Raw genomic sequence first — 24,167 nt, 5'->3', positions numbered from 1 at the left:
TCTCCTTGACCCATGACTACAAACTTACATTTTGATGTAAACTCCCCTGACACATGGCTTCTGTATCTCCTTACCCCTGACCCATTCAGTTTGATGTAACTTCTCCTTGACCCATGACTACAAACCTACATTTTGATGTAAACTCCCCTGACCCATGGCTACTGCAAACTCCTGACCCATGACTACTTTATACCCTCCTTGACCAATGGCTGCTAACCTTCAGCTACTGTTTTTCATGAAAATTTATTTAGCTTTTCAGCTTCAAGCTACAAATAATGGCTTATCATCTGTACTGTTCATTAACCTTGCTCAGCTTGTGACTTTAGACTACCTAGAATGAATTAAACTCTTCCTTACCAGTTGGTTATCTGGGGTCCCCTCCAGGTCGACTGAGTCTGGTGAAAAGCTGAGACTTGGGGCAATTTCAATGGGTTCCTCAGTAGGTTTTTCCTGGAACAGGATTGAAAAACAGACCACATATTAGTGTTTATGCAAAAGTTTGATAAAACATTCCACATAGTAGTGTTTATGTAAAAGTTTTAATTTATTAAAACACTGCAGATAGTAGTGTGCAGGCAATAGATTAATTTACTAAAGAAACTGTGTGTATAACTAAGTATCATGAGTTAGAATTATGTGTTCACAGAATATCATTTAAGACAGAGATATGAAAATAATCCAGCAAGAATGAAAATGAACCATTTACTCTTTGGCCATTAAGTTACTTTTAATAATTGATTGGATAAGAGAGAAACATCTGAATAGTGAGAGTGTGATGTCAGGAGTGGCTATGTGTAACATCACAACACAGTGTTGAGTGCCACCATCTCTCAAAAAGGAAATTGTTGGAAATGTTACTTGTATTGTGGGTCATAAGACTGTATGATGATCACATATCCTAATGCCATTGGCAAAGGAGACCCAGCATGATGGAAAGGAGTATTTTAAGTGACAGAGTTTGCCTGGGTGTATACATGGATGTTCATATTATCTTGTCTGAGACTTTGGCTAGGAGTGTTTATCACTCAGATACAGGCATCTCTTTGCTTCACACCACCAGGTGAGGGACCACACAAGATAAGAGACACCTTCCTGAAACCTTAGCATTCTCATACTTCTAATACATGACTGAAGTTTAGAAAATTGTGTCTGTAGAAGGAGACAGTATGCTCCATACGAGCTGCATGTTTTAACCGTAACAGATTTTCACTGTGAGAAAACCAGCCAAGACATATGTCTTAACCATTGAGAAACCTGCCAGAGTGCTCAATATTCAAATCATTCAGATGCAGTCCATCTTTTGGAAAGAGTAAAGAAACCGTGATGGATTTAAGAACACAGCCAGAAATATCCAGACATCATTTTCTGCAATAAACAAACATTCACCATTGGATCATTACAATTGAATACCTTTCTTCAGGAGGCTTTCCTAGTGACAGGTTCTGGGGAGGACCGGAATCAGAATGTGAGTTTCTTCACTGAAAAGACTATAAGACGGAGGCAGTGTGTCTCCAAATTGTTCCTTCAGCCTTTCCTCTGTGTTTCATGACTGCATCAAAAGCAGTGACTTGACATCTATACGACAACATCAGAGAAGAAAAGTCCTTCCTCAACACTCAAGACAGTTATACTCTTCTGGTTTTCCTCCCATATCAAGATGACAAGAATTTTGTATTTTTCTAGATAGAGTGTGTGTTACATAATGAAAAAAAAAATAGTAACCCCTCTGGTGTTTGAGATCCCTAACCATCTATTCATCTCTCAACTTAGCAACACTTCTCATTCCATAAGAGGGAAGGAATAGTGTCATAGACTGGTGGCTCAGCAAGGTGTAAGAGATCACATTGAAGAACTACTCTGGTAGCTGTTGATCTACAAAAGCTGTACATATTCCAGCTCCTCAAATCGTCCTATACACAACAAAAATGATATGGAGTGCTTCATTATATCCCAATGATATTAGGCCTTCAGTAGCATAAGCTCTGTCAGAACAGCATTTACCATGAGAGTCTTCTCACCTTGGGGAACACACGGAGGATGGCTTCCCGGTGCAAGGTGAGGGCCAGTTGACGAGCCGTGGTGACCTGCAGTTCTCGTTCCAAGACACCGTCTACCAATGAGTCAGCGTGGTAATCTGGGTCAGCGCCAAGCTTCAGTAGTTCTTGGACTCTGCTACGGTCACTGTTCACCACTGCTTCAAACAGTGAGGCAGAAAGCTGAAAACGAGGAAGAGACTTTCATGTAGAATGATCGTCCATTTGCTTTGAAGCAGTTAGAAAGGATTCATTAGATTATTATTCCTTTTGCTTCATAGCATTTATGAAGGTTTCCAACCCTTTCCCAACCCTATGTAATAAAATAGATGCATTAACAAAGCCATTATGAATCTCAGGGAAAGTGAATCTGATATTGGACATTCTTATAAAAGACAGTAATGGATCCCCAACTCACCAGGTCCTTGTAGGTCCTGTTATTGTTGTCACGCTTGTTATGGTTCAGCTGATGATCTGCCAGCAGAATCCTTAGCACCTGTGTGTGGCCCTTCAGTGCTGCCAGGTGAGCAGGGGTCTGGCCCTCCTTGTTAACTACATTGGGGCCAATTAACTTGAGAAGAAACATCACTATATCCAGTTGGTTGTAAGTGGCTGCGGTATGGAGGAGAGTGCAGTTGGTGACATCCCTCCGGATGGCTGGTCCTGTGTCCTGGATCAGTTCTTGAACACAGTCCAGGTCCCCGTTTTCCACAGCCTTGAACAGTTCCATCTGAAATAGAAAATGAAAATTAGAGTAATTCCCCACTGTAAATATATTGTCAGTTAGTATTTTTCTTAATGGATATCTCATTGAAAGCGGACAAAAATTTTTTTCATAGTTTCAGAGTCACATATGTCCACATTATAAACCCTTTTCTTCATTTTCCTGCTTCAGATATATTACGAATGTGTGAGTTATCATGTAATCAGTAGACTCGTACCCTTTTATTAGAAATGTAGAGAAGAGCGTGGTTGGGTGATCTCCGGATGAGCCTTTGTGTTGCAGCTCGTGTGATGACAGTGTTGCGGTGTGCGTTGCTTCTTGTGTCTGTTGGGGTTAGACCTAATCCACCTCCATGGAGTCTGGCCAGCAGGTCAGCAGGATCTATTGATGGCTCATGAGTCCTGCATTTCTTGCTGCTTTGGTTCGTGGAAGGAGTTTCATCTGGAGGGAAACTACTTCGTGTCCTTTTGAGGCCTACTGGAGACATCGTTATGGATGTCTCCTTTCTCTGATGGAGGACAACTGATTCCGTAACTGATGGGAAGGGACACCTTTTCTTTGGTGGCACTTTGTCAGAATCTTGAGACAGACTTATACACCTTTTCCTTGTGAATTGGGGAACATAGATTCTGCCATATCCACCTCTTATGGCTTCCAAAGAATCTTCATCGGCAGTGGGTGGGGTTGCAGGGACCTGATGTTCCACTGTGGGTGGACTGACATCCACTGATGTTAAGTCCCTACATCCTTGACTTGTAGATCGAAAAACTGGTGACACACGTCTGGAACCTCCAGTTAATGGGGGAACAAGACCATCAGCTAATGGGCTCCTGGATTTTACAGGTGTTGGTGAAGGCACCCCAACAGGTGATGGGCTTCTGGATCTTACAGGTGTTGGTGAAGACACCCCAGCAGGTGATGGGCTCCTGGATTTTACAGGTGTTGGTGAAGACACACCAACAGGTGATGGGCTCCTGGATCTTACAGATGTTGGTGAAGACACACCAACAGGTGATGGGCTCCTGGATCTTACAGGTGTTGGTGAAGATGAAGAATCAGGTGACAGACTGCTGGTTATGTCAAATACTGAAGCCACAGAATCGAGTGATGCGCCCCAGGATTCTTCAAGCACTGATGAAGACTCCTCAACAGGTGATGGGCTCCTGGGTCCCTCAAGTGATGGTGAAGACACAGCATCAGGTGATGGGCTCCTGGATCCTTCAAGTACTGGTAAAGACTCATCAACAGGTAATGGGCTTGTGGATCTTCCACGTGTAGGTGAAGACCCACCAACTGGTGAAGGGCTTGTGGATCTTCCACGTGTCGGTGAAGACCCAGCAACAGGTGAAGGGCTTGTGGATCTTCCACGTGTAGGTGAAGACCCAGCAACAGGTGAAGGGCTTGTGGATCTTCCACGTGTAGGTGAAGACCCAGCAACAGGTGAAGGGCTTGTGGATCTTCCACGTGTCGGTGAAGACCCAGCAACAGGTGAAGGGCTTGTGGATCTTCCACGCGTAGGTGAAGACCCAGCAACAGGTGATGGGCTCCTGGATGTGTTAAGTGTTGAGGAACACACAACGGCAGGTGATGATAGACCCGTGTCATCTTTTGATGTGCTCATGTGCTGCTCTGTCGTAAGTGAACTGCTCTCGGCTTCCTCTGCTGGTACACCCTGGCGCAGGAAGACACACGGGATGGAACTGGTGATACTGGATTCGATAATATTGAATGCATTTGCTGCACTAGTCTCACTATTGTTGACTATGGGTAAAGTCACTTCATTTGTTGAAGAAGACAATGTCTCTCGGGGAATGTCTTCAGGAACATTATTTGATGATGTATTGCCAGCAGGAACATTATTTGATGACGTATTGCCAGCAGGAACATTATTTGATGACGTATTGCCAGCAGGAACATTATTTGATGACGTATTGCCAGCAGGAACATTATTTGATGACGTATTGCCAGCAGGAACATTATTTGATGACGTTTTGCCAGCAGGAACATTATTTGATGACGTATTGCCAGGTGAATCTGTCTTTCTGGTGGTTGAGGATTGGAAAGCCATGTCCTCCTTAAATGTACTCTTTGGTGTCTTTGGAGTTTTTGATTCAGTAAATACCTGTACAGAAGATGGACTACAGAGGCCTAGATCATCAGACACTAGGGAAGATATGTTCATTAATGGTATAATTTCCTGCTGCTCATTCATGTTTGTTTCCTTAGGTACAATACATGGTGGAGGCAGATCTTTCGATACTGAACCAGAGGAATTGCCAGACTGATCATTAGCAAACGTGTTCTTTGATCTCATAGTCACTGTTTTCTGAGTGAGGACATTTTCTTGAAATTGGCTCTGAGGCCTTTCACTCCTTGGCCATTGGTTATTTTCATTCCTCAATGGATTATCAGTAGACTCCTTATATCTTAGACTTTGCAATAACTTACCGACTGATAATTCAATCATGGACAACCCGTTTTGGGTCAGTGACGTGCACTCGACCACATCTGCTGGATTGCTGTGATCTTTGCCTCCTGATGATGTGACCATCATCCTGGAACACCTCGATCTGGAAGAAGAATCTCCCACAGGAGACAGACTCCCAGAATTCCTGGAACTGGACACGACTGGACTTGTACTTCGTTCACCCTCTGGTAACTGGACCGGCTCCTCCGTTGTACGACTGGACCATTCCATGGTCGACGACTGGATTAATCTCTCTATGGAATATGGACTTGTGATATCTTTGTTTGCTGGAGTTTCCAGAAATTCGTCTATTGATAACGAGCGTTCAAAACGCCCACAGATGAGCTCATCAACCGGAGGCGATCTCTTGCAACTCCAACTGTATTGTCTTGGGCTGGATGCTGTCTTTGAGGGAGAGGTGTCTGGTACATGGCCAGAGACAATAGCTTGGGGTCCACTCTTGCTGGGCGTTTGGCCAGATGGAGTTACTGAAACTGGAACTTGGTTTGTTGGTGTGTGTCCAGACATGGCTTCTTCGGGTGTACTACCGTCTTGTATGTCGTCAAACAAAGCCACTGGGAAAGTGCTTCTGTCCAGTGTTTGGTCTGACACAGCCACTGGAGATGGGCTTCTGGATCCTTCAGTATTTAGTGGCTGGTCTAACACAGCCACTGGAGATGGACTCCTAGATCGCCCAGTGCTTGGTGTCTGGTCTAACACAGCCACTGGAGATGGACTCCTAGATTGCCCAGTGCTTGGTGTCTGGTCTAACACAGCCACTGGAGATGGACTCCTGGATCGCCCAGTGTTTGGTGTCTGGTCTAACACAGCCTCTGGAGATGGACTCCTGGATCGCCCATTGTTTTGTGTCTGGTCTAACACAGCCTCTGGAGATGGACTCCTAGATCGCCCAGTGTTTGGTGTCTGGTCTAACACAGCCTCTGGAGATGGACTCCTGGATCGCCCAGTGTTTGGTGTCTGGTCTAACACAGCCACTGGAGATGGGATCCTGGACCCTTCAGTATTTAGTGTCTGGTCTAACACAGCCACTGGAGTTGGACTCCTAGATCGCCCAGTGCTTGGTGTCTGGTCTAACACAGCCTCTGGAGATGGGCTCCTAGATCGCCTAGTGCTTGGTGTCTGGTCTAACACAGTCACTGGAGATGGGCCTCTGGATCCTTCAGTATTTAGTGGCTGGTCTAACACAGCCTCTGGAGATGGACTCCTAGATCGCCCAGTGCTCGGTGTCTGGTCTAACACAGCCTCTGGAGATGGGCTCCTAGATCGCCCAGTGCTTGGTGTCTGGTCTAACACAGCCTCTGGAGATGGGCTCCTAGATCGCCCAGTGCTTGGTGTCTGGTCTAACACAGCCACTGGAGTTGGACTCCTAGATCGCCCAGTGCTTGGTGTCTGGTCTAACACAGCCTCTGGAGATGGGCCCCTAGATCGCCCAGTGCTCGGTGTCTGGTCTAACACAGCCTCTGGAGATGGGCTCCTAGATCGCCCAGTGTTTGGTGTCTGGTCTAACACAGCCACTGGAGATGGGCTTCTGGATTGCCCAGTGCTTGGTGTCTGGTCTAACACAGCCTCTGGAGATGGGCTCCTAGATCGCCCAGTGTTTGGTGTCTGGTCTAACACAGCCACTGGAGATGGACTCCTGGACCCTTCAGTATTTGGTGTCTGGTCTAACACAGTCACTGGAGTTGGACTCCTGGATTGGCCAGTGCTTGGTGTCCGGTCTGACACAGAGTCTGGAGACGGACTCCTGGATCCTCCGTCTGTGGTGTCTTGCTCAGACACAGCCGCTGGGGAACCTACTGACGAAGGAGGATGATCCTTCTCTGTTTCAAGGGCTTCCTCCGCGGAGGGAAGGTTCTTGGGCTTACCACCAGCAGGTACTATGTGGCAGGACGAAGCCACCGAAGAAGACCTCTTCGACCTCACGTCTACCGGGATCGCCCGGTACACCGGGGTGGTCAGGTTGGATGGATTCCACGATCGCCTGCTTCGTCGTCGACGGTTTCGCCTTCGCCTGCGTCTTCGAGTCTGTCTCCAGGACCAGTCCCCCCTGGCCAGCAGGTGACTCGCCACTTGAACTGGACTCCAGGACCAGTGGTGGGCCAAGAAGGGAGTTCTCATCTGCGGCGCTGGACTCCACGACCAGCGGTTCATGTGCCACTGCACGGAATTATGCCATGGCTCTGGATAACGAGGCGTTCGCATCGACTGGATGCCGAAGACTCGACCACCTCTCTGACCAATGGCGTTCACCTGGGAGAGACGACGGGAGTCAAAACATGGTGTGGAGGCTGGCATGGGTGTGTGGGGGATAGAACCTGAAAACATGTGTGTCCTACGTCTGCCTAAGTGGTGCAGGACCTTAACATATAGTGTCCTACGCCTTCCTAAGGACCTTAACAGATTGCGATACATTTAATGTAATGGCGTGTAAACAGTCCTTGCTGGAGTGGAGGCACTGTAACAACTGAATGGTTCTGGCAAGTCATGGATGAAGGGTTAATGGGTGATTCATGTCTTACGTAACCATCCGACTTCATGACACTGTCCATGAATGGGGAAAGGGCCAAGAAGTGCTGGTGTGTCACCATACGTGCCAGTTATAAAGGATGTGTTTTAAGTACTTAAGTCTAACAAATCTGGGATCCTGCCTTGATAAACACATTTATTCTCTTTATTTTCCCCTCAGTTTCGTTCAGGTAATTTCCCATACTGATGGAATACCATCCACGAGGAGGGGGGAGGAGAGGGGGTGGTCTTCAGCTCCCAGCTACATCACAAGTCCCTCCCTCCTCCCCCTACCTAACTACGAGTGTGCTCAACTGACTGTGGTCTTGGTCTCAGACCATTGTGGTCTCGGTCTCAGACCATTATAGGTATCACGAACCCTTCGGTCTATAACATGGGTCTGTTACCTTACTGGTCCAGATGGTTCGTCATGGATGTTGGTCTGCAGTGGTGTGTGTGTCCCCTTACTGGCCCTGATGGTCCGTCAGGGATGGTGGTCTGCAGTGGTGTGTGTGTCCCCTTACTGGCCCTGATGGTCCGTCAAGGATGGTGGTCTGCAGTGGTGAGTGTGTGTCCTTATTGGTCCTGATGGTCCGTCAAGGATGTTGGTCTGCAGTGGTGTGTGTGTGTCCTTACTGGCCCTGATAGTCCGTCAAGGATGATGGTCTGCAGTGGTGTGTGTGTGTGTGTATCCTTACTGGCCCTGGTGGTTCGTTTTGAAGGGTCTGGTTAATGGATTTTTGGCTTGACTGAAGGATGCTGGTAGTGTGATAGGAATACCAACCAACCAACCAACCAAATATATCAATAGACTTCTGAACCAAAGCTTTCGCCAAATTACCGCGAGAAATACATATTGATTATAGGGTTGATAGAGATGCTCTGTGGAAGGTATTAAGAGTAAATGGCGTGGAAGGCAAGTTGTTAGAAGCAGTGAAAAGTTTTTATCGAGGATGTAAGGCATGTGTACGTGTAGGAAGAGAGGAAAGTGATTGGTTCTCACTGAATGTAGGTTTGCGGCAGGGGTGCGTGATGTCTCCATGGTTGTTTAATTTGTTTATGGATGGGGTTGTTAGGGAGGTGAATGCAAGAGTTTTGGAAAGAGGGGCAAGTATGCAGTCTGTTGTGGATGAGAGAGCTTGGGAAGTGAGTCAGTTGTTGTTCGCTGATGATACAGCTCTGGTGGCTGATTCATGTGAGAAACTGCAGAAGCTGGTGACTGAGTTTGGTAAAGTGTGTGAAAGAAGAAAGTTAAGAGTAAACGTAAACAAGAGCAAGGTTATTATGTACAGTAGGGTTGAGGGTCAAGTCAATTGGGAGATAAGTTTGAATGGAGAAAAACTGGAGGAAGTAAAGTGTTTTAGATATCTGGGAGTGGATCTGGCAGCGGATGGAACCATGGATGCGGAAGTGAATCATAGGGTGGGGGAGGGGGCGAAAATTCTGGGAGCCTTGAAGAATGTTTGGAAGTCGAGAACATTATCTCGGAAAGCAAAAATGGGTATGTTTGAAGGAATAGTGGTTCCAACAATGTTGTATGGTTGCGAGGCGTGGGCTATGGATAGAGTTGTGCGCAGGAGGGTGGATGTGCTGGAAATGAGATGTTTGAGGACAATATGTGGTGTGAGGTGGTTTGATCGAGTAAGTAATGTAAGGGTGAGAGAGATGTGTGGAAATAAAAAGAGTGTGGTTGAGAGAGCAGAAGAGGGTGTTTTGAAATGGTTTGGTCACATGGAGAGAATGAGTGAGGAGAGATTGACCAAGAGGATATATGTGTCAGGGGTGGAGGGAACGAGAAGTGGGAGACCAAATTGGAGGTGGAAAGATGGTGAAAAAGATTTTGAGTAATCGGGGCTTGAACATGCAGGAGGGTGAAAGGCTTGTAAGGAATAGAGTGAATTGGATCGATGTGGTATACCGGGGTCGACGTGCTGTCAATGGATTGAACTAGGGCATGTGAAGCGTCTGGGGTAAACCACGGAAAGTTCTGTGGGGCCTGGATGTGGAAAGGGAGCTGTGGTTTCGGTGGATTATTACATGACAGCTAGAAACTGAGTGTGAACGAATGGGGCCTTTGTTGTCTTTTCCTAGCTCTACCTCGCACACATGCGGGGGATGTTATTTCATGTGTGGCGAGGTGGCGATGGGAATTAATAAGGGCAGACTATGAATTATGTACATGTGTATATATGTATATGTCTGTGTGTGTATATATATGTGTACATTGAGATGTATAGGTATGTATATTTGCGTGTGTGGACGTGTATGTATATACATGTGTATGTGGGTGGGTTGGGCCATTCTTTCGTCTGTTTCCTTGCGCTACCTCGCTAACGCGGGAAACAGCGACAAAGCAAAATAAATATAAAATATAAATATATGGATTGATTCACACGGCCCGGGAAATCGGTCCCACACTGTATATCATGTGTGTTGATAACATATAAACAAGACACAAGGAAAACCGATACAATTTTTGCCGATAACACAAAATCAGACAACATAAAACCCATAGATTTTGCCGATAACACAAAACCACACAAAATAAAACCCACAAATTTTGCCGATAACAAAATCAGACAACAAAAAAACCATAAATTTTGCCGATAACACAAAACCACACAAAATAAAACCCACAAATTTTGCCGATAACAAAACCAGACGACATAAAACCCATAAATTTTTGCCGATAACACAAAACCACACAAAATAAAACCCCCAAAAATAAAGACTTTTTGACTATGAGATATAAAATGCAACACAAGACGTGGTTTTTACTCCCGATCATATAATGATCACAAATGCTGGCTTTCTGTTACCCAGAGAAGAGTAATTGATAAATAAATTATCAAATTACCATTGGATGTTTGGGCAGTGGCTGCTCAACACCATCTTTAATAAAACAATTTCACAATTACTCTAATAATGCTCTTAGTTATTAGTTAACATAATGGTATTAATTATTAGTATAATGATGTCAGTTATTAATAAAATCATTAATATTTTAGTTATCAGTTAATATAATGCTATTGGTTATTAGTTAATATAATGCTATTGGTTATTAGTATAATTATATTAGTTATTAGTTAATATAATGCTATTAATTATTAGTATAATTATATTAGTTATTAGTTAATATAATGCTATTAATTATTAGTATAATTATATTAGTTATTAGTTAATATAATGCTATTAATTATTAGTATAATGATATTAGTTATTAGTTAATATAATGCTATTAATTATTAGTATAATTATATTAGTTATTAGTTAATATAATGCTATTAATTATTAGTATAATGATATTAGTTATTAGTTAATATAATGCAGTTAATTTTTAGTAGTAAACCAGTACAGAAATCACACTAGACACACATTTCACTTATTTATTTATGTTTTTGATTCATGGATTTTGAGATACGAGAGATGGGGTACAGTGTTTGGCGTCTAGGATTAGATTTGAATGTGTTTTATGTTGATATTCACCCTAACCTAACCATGGTAGAGTCCCCTGTCTACCTACACACACACACACACACACACACACACACACACACACACACACACACACACACACACACTGCCCCTGCATGGTTATTTCCCTGCCTTTTGGTGTCATATAGGGAGTGGTGGATGGGGGAAGGGAGCCTTCTGCTGTACTGTCCTGTCTCCTCGTTCACCTGACCTCTTAATAGGTCATTAGTTACTATGTCTGTATTCTCTTGTCTTGGAACGCGTAGCGAAGGTTAAATGCCCTTACTGGTGGATGATTGGGGGTGGGAGGGGGGGGGGGTGTTGCCGGGGGGGGGGGGACTGGAGAGACAGTGTAGTGGAAGGATGGGAGTTGGTAGTGGGTGGGTGGGTGTAGGCTGTCTGGGTGTGGGGTGTACTGAAGCGGGGTCGTGTTGGGCGTGACAGTTTTGCTTGGTGTAGCATGTGGGTGTGGGTGTGGCTATGTTGGGGAGGTGAGGGCCAGGTGTTGGGGTGTAGCCTGTGGGTAAGGGCCGGGTGTGGGGGTGTAGCCTGTGGGTGAGGGCCAGGTGTTGGGGTGTAGCCTGTGGGTAAGGGCCGGGTGTGGGGGTGTAGCCTGTGGGTGAGGGCCGGGTGTAGGGGTGTAGCCTGTGGGTGAGGGCCAGGTGTAGGAGTGTAGCCTGTGGGTAAGGGCCAGGTGTAGGAGTGTAGCCTGTGGGTGAGGGCCGGGTGTAGGGGTGTAGCCTGTGGGTGAGGGCCAGGTGTAGGGATGTAGCCTGTGGGTGAGGGCCGGGTGTAGGGGTGTAGCCTGTGGGTGAGGGCCAGGTGTGTGGGTGTCGCCTGTGGGTGAGGGCCAGGTGTAGGAGTGTAGCCTGTGGGTGAGGGCCAGGTGTAGGAGTGTAGCCTGTGGGTGAGGGCCAGGTGTAGGGGTGTAGCCTGTGGGTGAGGGCCAGGTGTAGGGGTGTAGCCTGTGGGTGAGGGCCGGGTGTGGGGGTGTAGCCTTGTGGGGTGAGGTTGAGCACAGATGAGTGCAGGAGATGCTGGATGTGAGGGAGGTCATCCACGGTGTGTGGGTCGACCAGCAGCAGGAGGAGGGCCAGCTGCGCGCGGGAGTGAGGCTGGTGTGTGTGTGTGTGTGTGTGTGTGTGTGTGTGTGTGTGTGTGTGTGTGTGTGTGTGTGTGTGGTAGTACCACGGTGATGGTAGTGGTGATGGTAGAGGGCTGGTACCAGGTGGTGGCTAGGGCTAGAGGGCGCTACGGCACCGCTGGATGGAGGATGCGACGCATGAAAATGCCCCACTTGGACGAGCGATGTATGAGGGGCAGAATGTGGGGAGTTTAGGAGGTGATGGGGCATGGGGAGAGAGAGAGAGAGAGTTGGGGGAGAAGAGGGGAGCTTGCTGGTGGTGGGGAGGGCAGCTGCAGTTGTCCTTGGTGAAGGCGAGTTGGGGGGGGGGGGGAGGGTGTGTTCAGTGTGGGGAGGGAAGTAGTAACTTCATTTCAGCGGAAAGGAGTGAGGAAGTGGAGGGCGAAGGCCACGGCTACAGTAGCCTGGACCTCACGTACAGCTAGAGCTTGTGGGGTCACTACCCTTGGCCACTCACAACATTGGACCGCTGGTATGTTAGTGGCGTGTTATACTAAGGGGTATAAGAGTATGCTTTAGCGTCTGGTCAGTAAGGGGGACATGTGAGTATAACGAACCGTATGTTTTGCTCACCAGAGAGAGACTGAGTGACCCACCTCTTGTGCTGTGCCGTGGTAGAAGGCCATCTTCCCTCCTCACTCCACGTCTCTCTGAAATATAATATTGACATCATTAGGCAAAGAAGAACGGCATTTCTAGTAGGTACAACTACCTCACACACACACTTCCGGGTATGCTAACACCCTCCCCCGCACACGACCACTAGACCAGTCAATAAAGACATAAGTGGGTTTTTTTCGGGCAAGTTACATTGGATTAAGACGACCTCAGAACACAAGTATCATCACAGTTTCCGGGTTTTCCTTTTCACTCTGTGGCACATTGGCCCTGACCTTCTACAGTCTGGGCCCCCTGCCTTCCCTTAACACTGCCCTGCTTCTCACACTGCTTTTCTTCCTCGTCCACACTACAGGAGCTGGTGGCATGGGTCGGTGTGAGGGAGGCGAGGGAGGGATTGTGTTCTAACGTAGTGGGGCGCACCTTCCTCACACACACACACACATACCTGGTGAAAGCGTCTCCCATGGCCACTTCCACACTTCAGTTTCCGCAATGATTAAGAAGATGAATTACACAGCTGTAGGCGGGTAGCATCTGTGTGTGTGTGTGTGTGTGTGTGTGTGTGTGTGTGTGTGTGTGTGTGTCGCTGTAGTAGAAGAATGAGCCACAAAACATGGTGTTGATTCCATGCAGGTGGTCTGCCTTCTGTATAGACATCCCACAGGAAATCGTGGTACATGTATGAGAGATGAACTCCTATGTGACATTATGTGAGACGGCATCATATGTGACATTATGTGAGACGGCATCATATGTGACTATGTGAGACAACATTAAATGTGACACTGTCAAGCTACAATGTTAGGAATGGTTGACGTACCTCAGTATTGTGAATGGCAAAGTTCCCAAGCGCACTTTCGTGTAATAATCACATCATCAGGGGAGACACAAGAGAGAAATATAACAGTCATTTGATATATATATATATATATATATATATATATATATATATATATATATATATATATATATATATATATATATATATATATACACTATCCCTGGGGATAGAAAGAATACTTCCCACGTATTCCCTGCATGTCGTAGAAGGCGACTAAAAGGGGAGGGAGCGGGGGGCTGGAAATCTTCCCCTCTCGTTTTTAATTTTCCATAAGAAGGAACAGGGTAGGAGACCAAGTGAGGATATTCCCTCAAAGGCTCAGTCCTCTGTTCTTAACGCTACGTCGCTAATGCGGGAAATGGCGAATAGTATAATATCACCTTTGCGTGTTAGCAAATCGAGCCTGGGTCATGGAGAATATGTGGGCGAACACCTGACCCGTGTTGGCCTGTGAGTTGATGACGAACAGTGATCCCAGGTTCCTGGGTCGCAGTGCACTGGCACGCGCGCCTGCTCCCTCCACAGTCCTCGTTGCCCGGCCTGGGTTCGAGTCTCAAGCGCGCAGAAATAGATAGGAGTTCCTTACGAACATTATATGTTCATATATAGATATATGGTTTACTTATGAACATTATATGATCATATATAGATATATGGTTTACTTATGAACATTATATGTTCATATATAGATATATGGTTTACTTATGAACATTATATGTTCATATATAGATATATGGTTTACTTATGAACATTATATGTTTATATATAGATATATGGTTTACTTATGAACATTATATGTTCATATATAGATATATGGTTTACTTATGAACATTATATGCTCATATATAGATATATGGTTTACTTATGAACATTATATGTTTATATATAGATATATGGTTTACTTATGAACATTATATGTACATATATAGATATATGATTTACTTATGAACATTATATGATCATATATAGATATATGATTTACTTATGAACATTATATGTTCATATATAGATATATGGTTTACTTATGAACATTATATGTTTATATATATATATATGGTTTACTTATGAACATTATATGTTTATATATAGATATATGGTTTACTTATGAACATTATATGTTTATATATAGATATATGGTTTACTTATGAACATTATATGATCATATATAGATATATGGTTTACTTATGAACATTATATGCTCATATATAGATATATGGTTTACTTATGAACATTATATGTTCATATATAGATATATGGTTTACTTATGAACATTATATGTACATATATAGATATATGATTTACTTATGAACATTATATGATCATATATAGATATATGATTTACTTATGAACATTATATGATCATATATAGATATATGATTTACTTATGAACATTATATGTTCATATATAGATATATGATTTACTTATGAACATTATATGTTCATATATAGATATATGATTTACTTATGAACATTATATGATCATATATAGATATATGATTTACTTATGAACATTATATGTTCATATATAGATATATGATTTACTTATGAACATTATATGTTCATATATAGATATATGATTTACTTATGAACATTATATGATCATATATAGATATATGATTTACTTATGAACATTATATGATCATATATAGATATATGATTTACTTATGAACATTATATGTTCATATATAGATATATGATTATCTTATGAACATTATATGATCATATATAGATATATGGTTTACTTATGAACATTATATGTTCATATATAGATATATGGTTTACTTATGAACATTATATGATCATATATAGATATATGATTTACTTATGAACATTATATGTTTATATATAGATATATGATTTACTTATGAACATTATATGATCATATATAGATATATGATTTACTTATGAACATTATATGTTTATATATAGATATATGATTTACTTATGAACATTATATGATCATATATAGATATATGATTTACTTATGAACATTATATGTTCATATATAGATATATGATTTACTTATGAACATTATATGATCATATATAGATATATGATTATCTTATGAACATTATATGATCATATATAGATATATGTATTTATAAGATGGCGTCATGATTAGGTTTCCATTGTTATTATTGTGTTTCCACCCTGGGCAAGTTGTTGATGACAACACTGAACCATGACCAGCGATAACAAGCAGTTGTGATCTTATCATCGTTATCTGACGTCCCCTTGTCATCTCGCCTCGTTCTTGTACTCGTGACTTGATTGGTTGAATAGCCTGGCATTGTCCTGACCCATAATTGTATGTCATACGAGCCATGCACAGTGTATTAGTGGGTAGTTAATGCTTGTACACACACACACACACACACACACACACACACACAAGCCTATGCCAGGTACCCATATGGTAGACCTGCCTCAAGGGGAAGATGATCGGCTGGGTTGACTGTGAGCCGAATGCCGCGACCAAGAGTCGACCCTGTGCCAGTTTGATGCCAGCAGGCGCTCTCCGTGCATGCATGACGGCCAGTAGCGCTCACCACAACACCACGGAGATGCACGCGTGTGTGTGTGTGTGTGTGTGTATGTGTGTGTGTGTGTGTGTGTGTGTATGTGTGTGTGTGTGTGTGTGTGTTGTTGTGGGAGATACGAGGTGGACAGATAAGGGAATTATCTATCGATGTGGCAGCAATCTATCCACATGACACCCCCCCCCTTCCTCCAGGGAGTACCGCAGCTTTTAAGGCTGCGCTTCGATCTGTAGCAGGGGAAGGGTGTTACTCTCGGGGAATGGAAAGTTCGTCGAAGAGTCCGTACGCCGAGGATCGCCGCAAGCAGGCGGAGTCCGGTAACACACACACACACACACACACACACACACACACACACACATGTATATGATCATGTATGTATGACAGTATAACGTACAGTAAACAGGTAAACAAATATGAATTATTGACAAAGACGCGTACAGTAAACAGGTAAACAAATATGAATTATTGACAAAGACGCGTACAGTAAACAGGTAAACAAATATGAACTGTTGACAAAGACGCGTACAGTAAACAGGTAAACAAATATGAATTATTGACAAAGACGCGTACAGTAAACAGGTAAACAAATATGAACTGTTGACAAAGACGCGTACAGTAAACAGGTAAACAAATATGGATTATTGATGAAGACGCGTACAGTAAACAGGTAAACAAATATGAACTGTTGACAAAGACGCGTACAGTAAACAGGTAAACAAATATGGATTATTGATGAAGACGCGTACAGTAAACAGGTAAACAAATATGGATTATTGATGAAGACGCGTGAGCGAGAACCAGTTAAGTCGGCCGCCCACAGCGACCCAAGCCAACGACCAGGTCTGGCGACCACTTGGCCTGGCTCACCCACACATCCCCGGGCCCATACCTCACCTGACCACTACCCATCATGGCCCCATGTTTCCCCATACCCCACCTGACCACTACCCATCATGGCCCCATGTTTCCCCATACCCCACCTGACCACTACCCATCATGGCCCCATGTTTCCCCATACCTCGCCTGACCACTACCCATCATGGCCCCATGTTTCCCCATACCCCACCTGACCACTACCCATCATGGCCCCATGTTTCCCCATACCCCACCTGACCACTACCCATCATGGCCCCATGTTTCCCCATACCTCACCTGACCACTACCCATCATGGCCCCATGTTTCCCCATACCTCGCCTGACCACTACCCATCATGGCCCCATGTTTCCCCATACCCCGCCTGACCACTACCCATCATGGCCCCACGTTTCCCTCATGAACCCACAGCTACTGAGCTCACGCCCAGTTCAAACCGTCCATACGACACACACCAACACTACATGTCCCTCCAACACAGCAGCACTACACGTCCAACCAACACAGCAGCAGTACACGTCCCTCCAACATTGAAGCACTACACGTCCCTCCAACACAGCAGCACTACATGTCCCTCCAACACAGCAGCACTACACGTCCCTCCAACACAGCAGCACTACATGTCCCTCCAACACAGCAGCACTACACGTCCCTCCAACACAGCAGCACTACATGTCCCTCCAACACAGCAGCACTACACGTCCCTCCAACACAGCAGCACTACATGTCCCTCCAACACAGCAGCACTACACTTCCCTCCAACACAGCAGCACTACACGTCCCTCCAACACAGCAGCACTACACTTCCCTCCAACACAGCAGCACTACACGTCCTTCCAACACAGTAGCACTACACGTCCCTCCAACACAGCAGCACTACACTTCCCTCCAATACAGCAGCACTACATGTCCCTCCAACACAGCAGCACTACATGTCCCTCCAACACAGCAGCACTACACGTCCCTCCAACACAGCAGCACTACACGTCCCTCCAACACAGAAGCACTTCACGTCCCTCCCACACAGCATCCCTCCAACACAGCAGCACTACACTTCCCTCCAACACAGCAGAACTACACGTCCCTCCAACACAGCAGCACTACACGTCCCTCCAACACAGCAGCACTACACGTCCCTCCAACATTGAAGCACTACACGTCCCTCCAACACAGCAGCACTACACGTCCCTCCAACACAGTAGCACTACACGTCCCTCCAACACAGCAGCACTACACTTCCCTCCAACACAGCAGCACTACACGTCCCTCCAACACAGTAGCACTACACGTCCCTCCAACACAGCAGCACTACACGTCCCTCCAACACAGCAGCACTACACGTCCCTCCAACACAGCAGCACTACACGTCCCTCCAACACAGCAGCACTACATGTCCCTCCAACAGAGCAGCCCTACACGTCCCTCCAACACAGCAGCACTACACGTCCCTCCAACACAGCAGCACTACACGTCCCTCCAACATTGAAGCACTACACGTCCCTCCAACACAGCAGCACTACACGTCCCTCCAACACAGTAGCACTACACGTCCCTCCAACACAGCAGCACTACACTTCCCTCCAACACAGCAGCACTACACGTCCCTCCAACACAGTAGCACTACACGTCCCTCCAACACAGCAGCACTACACGTCCCTTCAACATTGAAGCACTACACGTCCCTCCAACACAGCAGCACTACACGTCCCTCCAACACAGCAGCACTACACGTCCCTCCAACACAGCAGCACTACACGTCCCTCCAACACAGCAGCACTACACATCCCTCCAACACAGTAGCACTACACGTCCCTCCAACACAGCAGCACTACACGTCCCTCCAACACAGCAGCACTACACGTCCCTCCAACACAGCAGCACTACACGTCCCTCCAACACAGCAGCACTACACGTCCCTCCAACACAGTAGCACTACACGTCCCTCCAACACAGTAGCACTACACGTCCCTCCAACACAGCAGCACTACACGTCCCTCCAACACAGCAGCACTACACGTCCCTCCAACACAGCAGCACTACACGTCCCTCCAACACAGCAGCACTACACGTCCCTCCAACACAGCAGCACTACACGTCCCTCCCACACAGCATCCCTCCAACACAGCAGCACTACACGTCCATCTCACACACTAACACCACGTCTCTCCAACACCATCACTTCACGTCCCCAACACTACAACGTCTCTCCAACATGACAAGCAAGTATGTGAGTCAAGGTAAACACATCATGAAACACAGGAAGAGATTATACAGATGACACAGCCACTCCCGTCCCTCACACACACACACACACACACACACACACACAGCCTACTCCCAGCGTTCTCCCTCCCTCCCTCCCTCCCACACACTGCCTACTCCCATCGCTCTCCCTTCCTCCCACACACAGCCTACTCCCAGCGTTCTCCTTCCCTCCCTCCCACACACAGCCTACTCCCAGCGCTCTCCTTCCCTCCCTCAGCCTACTCCCAGCGCTCTCCCTCCCTCCCCCCCACACACACACACAGCCTTCTCCCAGTCCCCTCCCACACATACACACACACACAGCATACTCCCCCTCCCACACACCATCTACTCCCACTCCCCTCCCACACACAACTACTCCCCAAACACTACACCACATCACTCACATGGAAACATTTCACATCATGTACCAAGTTAACATCACTTCAGTCATACACTCTCCATCCTCAAATCCCTCCGCTCTTTTAAGACGAGAAATCACCTCCAAACACATGTTTCGTACTTACTGTGTAATGGCTAATGCGTAGCTGTTGTATAAAACCACCCAACAGTGTAGAGATGAATAACGTATTTCCAACAGAGCGTAGGCGCGTACGAGGCGCGGCGGCGTGGCGCGGCGCGACGACGGTGGTGCGTGGTGGCGGGCGACCAGGGAGTGAGTGAGGCGAGCGGAGGTCCGACCTGCCTACTTGGCTGCTCCCTCCTCCTCCTCCTCCTCCTCCGCCCGCCCGCCCGACACGCTGCAACAGGCGAGGTGTAGTGGCGGGGCGGACCCGGCCCCGCCGCGCCCCGCGCCCCGGCTGGGCCCCCCCTTCCTCCTCCTGCCCCTCCAGCTGCTGCTGCCTGATGAAACTTGTGCATGACGTCACCACACACACACACACACACACACACACACACGACCTATTAACGTAAACATACACAGACTTGTGGATAACGAACACCGCTGAAATGACATAAATGCTGAACCCACTTACTTAAAATGTTAAGAAACACTTAAGAACTTTCTCCCTAAGACTATTACACTAAACAGTTTATTTATAAACAGAAGCCTAGTGTCCTGTGCCACCCCACAGGAATAGTATACTAAACAGTTTACTTATAAACAATCGTAGTATACTGTTACCACACTGGTTTGTTATACTAAACTGTTTACTTATAAACAATCGTAGTATACTGTTACCACACTGGTTTGTTATACTAAACTGTTTACTTATAAACAATCGTAGTATACTGTTACCACACTGGTTTGTTATACTAAACTGTTTACTTATAAACAATCGTAGTATACTGTTACCACACTGGTTTGTTATACTAAACTGTTTACTTATAAACAATCGTAGTATACTGTTACCACACTGGTTTGTTATACTAAACTGTTTACTTATAAACAATCGTAGTATACTGTTACCACACTGGTTTGTTATACTAAACTGTTTACTTATAAACAATCGTAGTATACTGTTACCACACTGGTTTGTTATACTAAACTGTTTACTTATAAACAATCGTAGTATACTCTGTTACCACACTGGTTTGTTATACTAAACTGTTTACTTATAAACAATCGTATACTGTTACCACACTGGTTTGTTATACTAAACTGTTTACTTATAAACAATCGTAGTATACTTTGTTACCACACTGGTTTGTTATACTAAACTGTTTACTTATAAAAACAGAATCCTAATGTACTCTGTTACCCCACAGGAATGTTGCACTAAACTGTATATTTATAACCGTAATCCTAGTATAGTTATGGTCTGTTGTCCCACAGGAATGTTACAGTAAACTGTATATTTATAACCATAATCCTAGTATAGTTATGGTCTGTTGTCCCACAGGAATGTTACACTAAACTGTATATTTATAACCATAATCCTAGTATAGTTATGGTCTGCTGTCCCACAGGAATGTTGCACTAAACTGTATATTTATAACCATAATCCTAGTATAGTTATGGTCTGTTGTCCCACAGGAATGTTGCACTAAACTGTTTACTTCTAAACCTAGTATAGTTATGGTCTGTTGTCCCACAGGAATGTTGCACTAAACTGTTTACTTCTAAACCTAGTATAGTTATGGTCTGTTGTCCCACAGGAATGTTGCACTAAACTGTTTACTTCTAATCCTAGTATAGTTATGGTCTGTTGTCCCACAGGAATGTTACACTAAACTGTTTACTTCTAATCCTAGTATAGTTATGGTCTGTTGTCTTACAGGAATGTTACACTAAACTGTTTACTTCTAATCCTAGTATAGTTATGGTCTGTTGTCCCACAGGAATGGTACACTAAACTGTTTACTTCTAAACCTAGTATAGTTATGGTCTGTTGTCTTACAGGAATGTTACACTAAACTGTTTACTTCTAATCCTAGTATAGTTATGGTCTGTTGTCCCACAGGAATGGTACACTAAACTGTTTACTTCTAAACCTAGTATAGTTATGGTCTGCTGTCCCACAGGAATGTTACACTAAACTGTTTACTTCTAAACCTAGTATAGTTATGGTCTGTTGTCCCACAGGAATGTTACACTAAACTGTTTACTTCTAATCCTAGTATAGTTATGGTCTGTTGTCCCACAGGAATGTTACACTAAACTGTTTACTTCTAATCCTAGTATAGTTATGGTCTGTTGTCCCACAGGAATGTTGCACTAAACTGTTTACTTCTAAACCTAGTATAGTTATGGTCTGTTGTCCCACAGGAATGTTGCACTAAACTGTTTACTTCTAAACCTAGTATAGTTATGGTCTGTTGTCTTACAGGAATGTTACACTAAACTGTTTACTTCTAATCCTAGTATAGTTATGGTCTGTTGTCCCACAGGAATGGTACACTAAACTGTTTACTTCTAAACCTAGTATAGTTATGGTCTGTTGTCTTACAGGAATGTTACACTAAACTGTTTACTTCTAATCCTAGTATAGTTATGGTCTGTTGTCCCACAGGAATGGTACACTAAACTGTTTACTTTTAAACCTAGTATAGTTATGGTCTGCTGTCCCACAGGAATGTTACACTAAACTGTTTACTTCTAAACCTAGTATAGTTATGGTCTGTTGTCCCACAGGAATGTTACACTAAACTGTTTACTTCTAATCCTAGTATAGTTATGGTCTGTTGTCCCACAGGAATGTTGCACTAAACTGTTTACTTCTAATCCTAGTATAGTTATGGTCTGTTGTCCCACAGGAATGTTGCACTAAACTGTTTACTTCTAATCGTAGTGTAGTCTGTTGTTGAGATGAGAGCACAGCTAACCCCCGGCCATGTACAAGTGTGGGTACATGGAAGAAGGTAAGACTGGGAACTGTAAAGTGAGGGAAGACACCTTGGTGTACACACGATCAAGAGACTGAATGACAGGGAAAAAATAGAGGCAGTCCCACATGTGTTGCACAACCTTACAGTATTGCACACACACACACACACACACACACACACACACACACACACACACACACACACACACACACACACACACATAGTTATAAATAGACATGTAAACACCAGAGTTGCCAGCAGGGAATAAAAATTGCAGTTATTACCAGTTGGAACTGGTGATGGCAGGTGTTGCCAGTAATGACTGGTGATGACAGGTGTTGCCCAGTAGAGGCTGGTGATGACAGGTGTTGCCAGTAATGACTGGTGATGACAGGTGTTGCCCAGTAGTGGCTGGTGATGACAGGTGTTGCCCAGTAGAGACTGGTGATGGCAGGTGTTGCCCAGTAGAGGCTGGTGATGACAGGTGTTGCCCAGTAGAGACTGGTGATGACAGGTGTTGCCCAGTAGAGACTGGTGATGGCAGGTGTTGCCCAGTAGAGGCTGGTGATGACAGGTGTTGCCCAGTAGAGACTGGTGATGACAGGTGTTGCCCAGTAGAGGCTGGTGATGACAGATGTTGCCCAGTAGAGGCTGGTGATGACAGGTGTTGCCCAGTAGTGGCTGGTGATGACAGGTGTTGCCCAGTAGAGGCTGGTGATGACAGGTGTTGCCCAGTAGAGGCTGGTGATGACAGATGTTGCCCAGTAGAGACTGGTGATGACAGGTGTTGCCCAGTAGAGACTGGTGATGACAGGTGTTGCCCAGTAGAGACTGGTGATGACAGGTGTTGCCCAGTAGAGACTGGTGATGACAGGTGTTGCCCAGTAGAGACTGGTGATGACAGGTGTTGCCCAGTAGAGACTGGTGATGACAGGTGTTGCCCAGTAGAGACTGGTGATGACAGGTGTTGCCCAGTAGAGACTGGTGATGACATGTTGCCCAGTAGAGCTGGTGATGACAGGTGTTGCCCAGTAGAGACTGGTGATGACAGGTGTTGCCAGTAGAGGACTGGTGATGACAGGTGTTGCCCAGTAGAGACTGGTGATGACAGGTGTTGCCCAGTAGAGGCTGGTGATGACAGGTGTTGCCCAGTAGAGGCTGGTGATGACAGGTGTTGCCCAGTAGAGGCTGGTGATGACAGGTGTTGCCCAGTAGAGACTGGTGATGACAGGTGTTGCCCAGTAGAGACTGGTGATGACAGGTGTTGCCCAGTAGAGGACTGGTGATGACAGGTGTTGCCCAGTAGAGGCTGGTGATGACAGGTGTTGCCCAGTAGAGGCTGGTGATGACAGGTGTTGCCCAGTAGAGGCTGGTGATGACAGGTG

The 24,167-nt window shown here is 45.2% G+C and overlaps 1 protein-coding gene across 4 annotated transcripts in view; it reads right to left on the bottom strand.

The window, feature by feature from the left end:
• The window catches only part of LOC139763635 (uncharacterized), a 28,162-nt gene extending 5,310 nt beyond the window's left edge, over positions 1–22,852 (bottom strand). Inside the window, exons 1-6 of one of the 4 annotated variants that reach the window (XM_071689892.1) lie at positions 22,734–22,852; positions 12,965–13,018; positions 2,975–7,495; positions 2,452–2,763; positions 2,019–2,216; positions 358–450 (exon numbers count right to left, since the gene is read on the bottom strand). In XM_071689892.1, the coding sequence (XP_071545993.1) occupies positions 358–450; positions 2,019–2,216; positions 2,452–2,763; positions 2,975–7,495; positions 12,965–12,994 (5,154 nt within the window). In that variant the 5' untranslated portion in view covers positions 12,995–13,018; positions 22,734–22,852. Of the gene's footprint in view, positions 1–357; positions 451–2,018; positions 2,217–2,451; positions 2,764–2,974; positions 7,496–12,941; positions 13,019–20,018; positions 20,323–22,733 lie in introns of those variants that run through there. The other 3 variants (XM_071689894.1, XM_071689893.1, XM_071689890.1) reach the window with 3 other exon arrangements.
• Positions 22,853–24,167: the final 1,315 nt, after the last annotated feature.

Source organism: Panulirus ornatus, chromosome 47, assembly GCF_036320965.1.
Source record: "Panulirus ornatus isolate Po-2019 chromosome 47, ASM3632096v1, whole genome shotgun sequence".
Taxonomy (NCBI): Eukaryota; Metazoa; Arthropoda; class Malacostraca; order Decapoda; family Palinuridae; genus Panulirus; species Panulirus ornatus.
The sequence above is the reverse complement of the archived record's forward strand: the minus strand, read 5'-3'. Positions and strand labels throughout refer to the sequence as shown.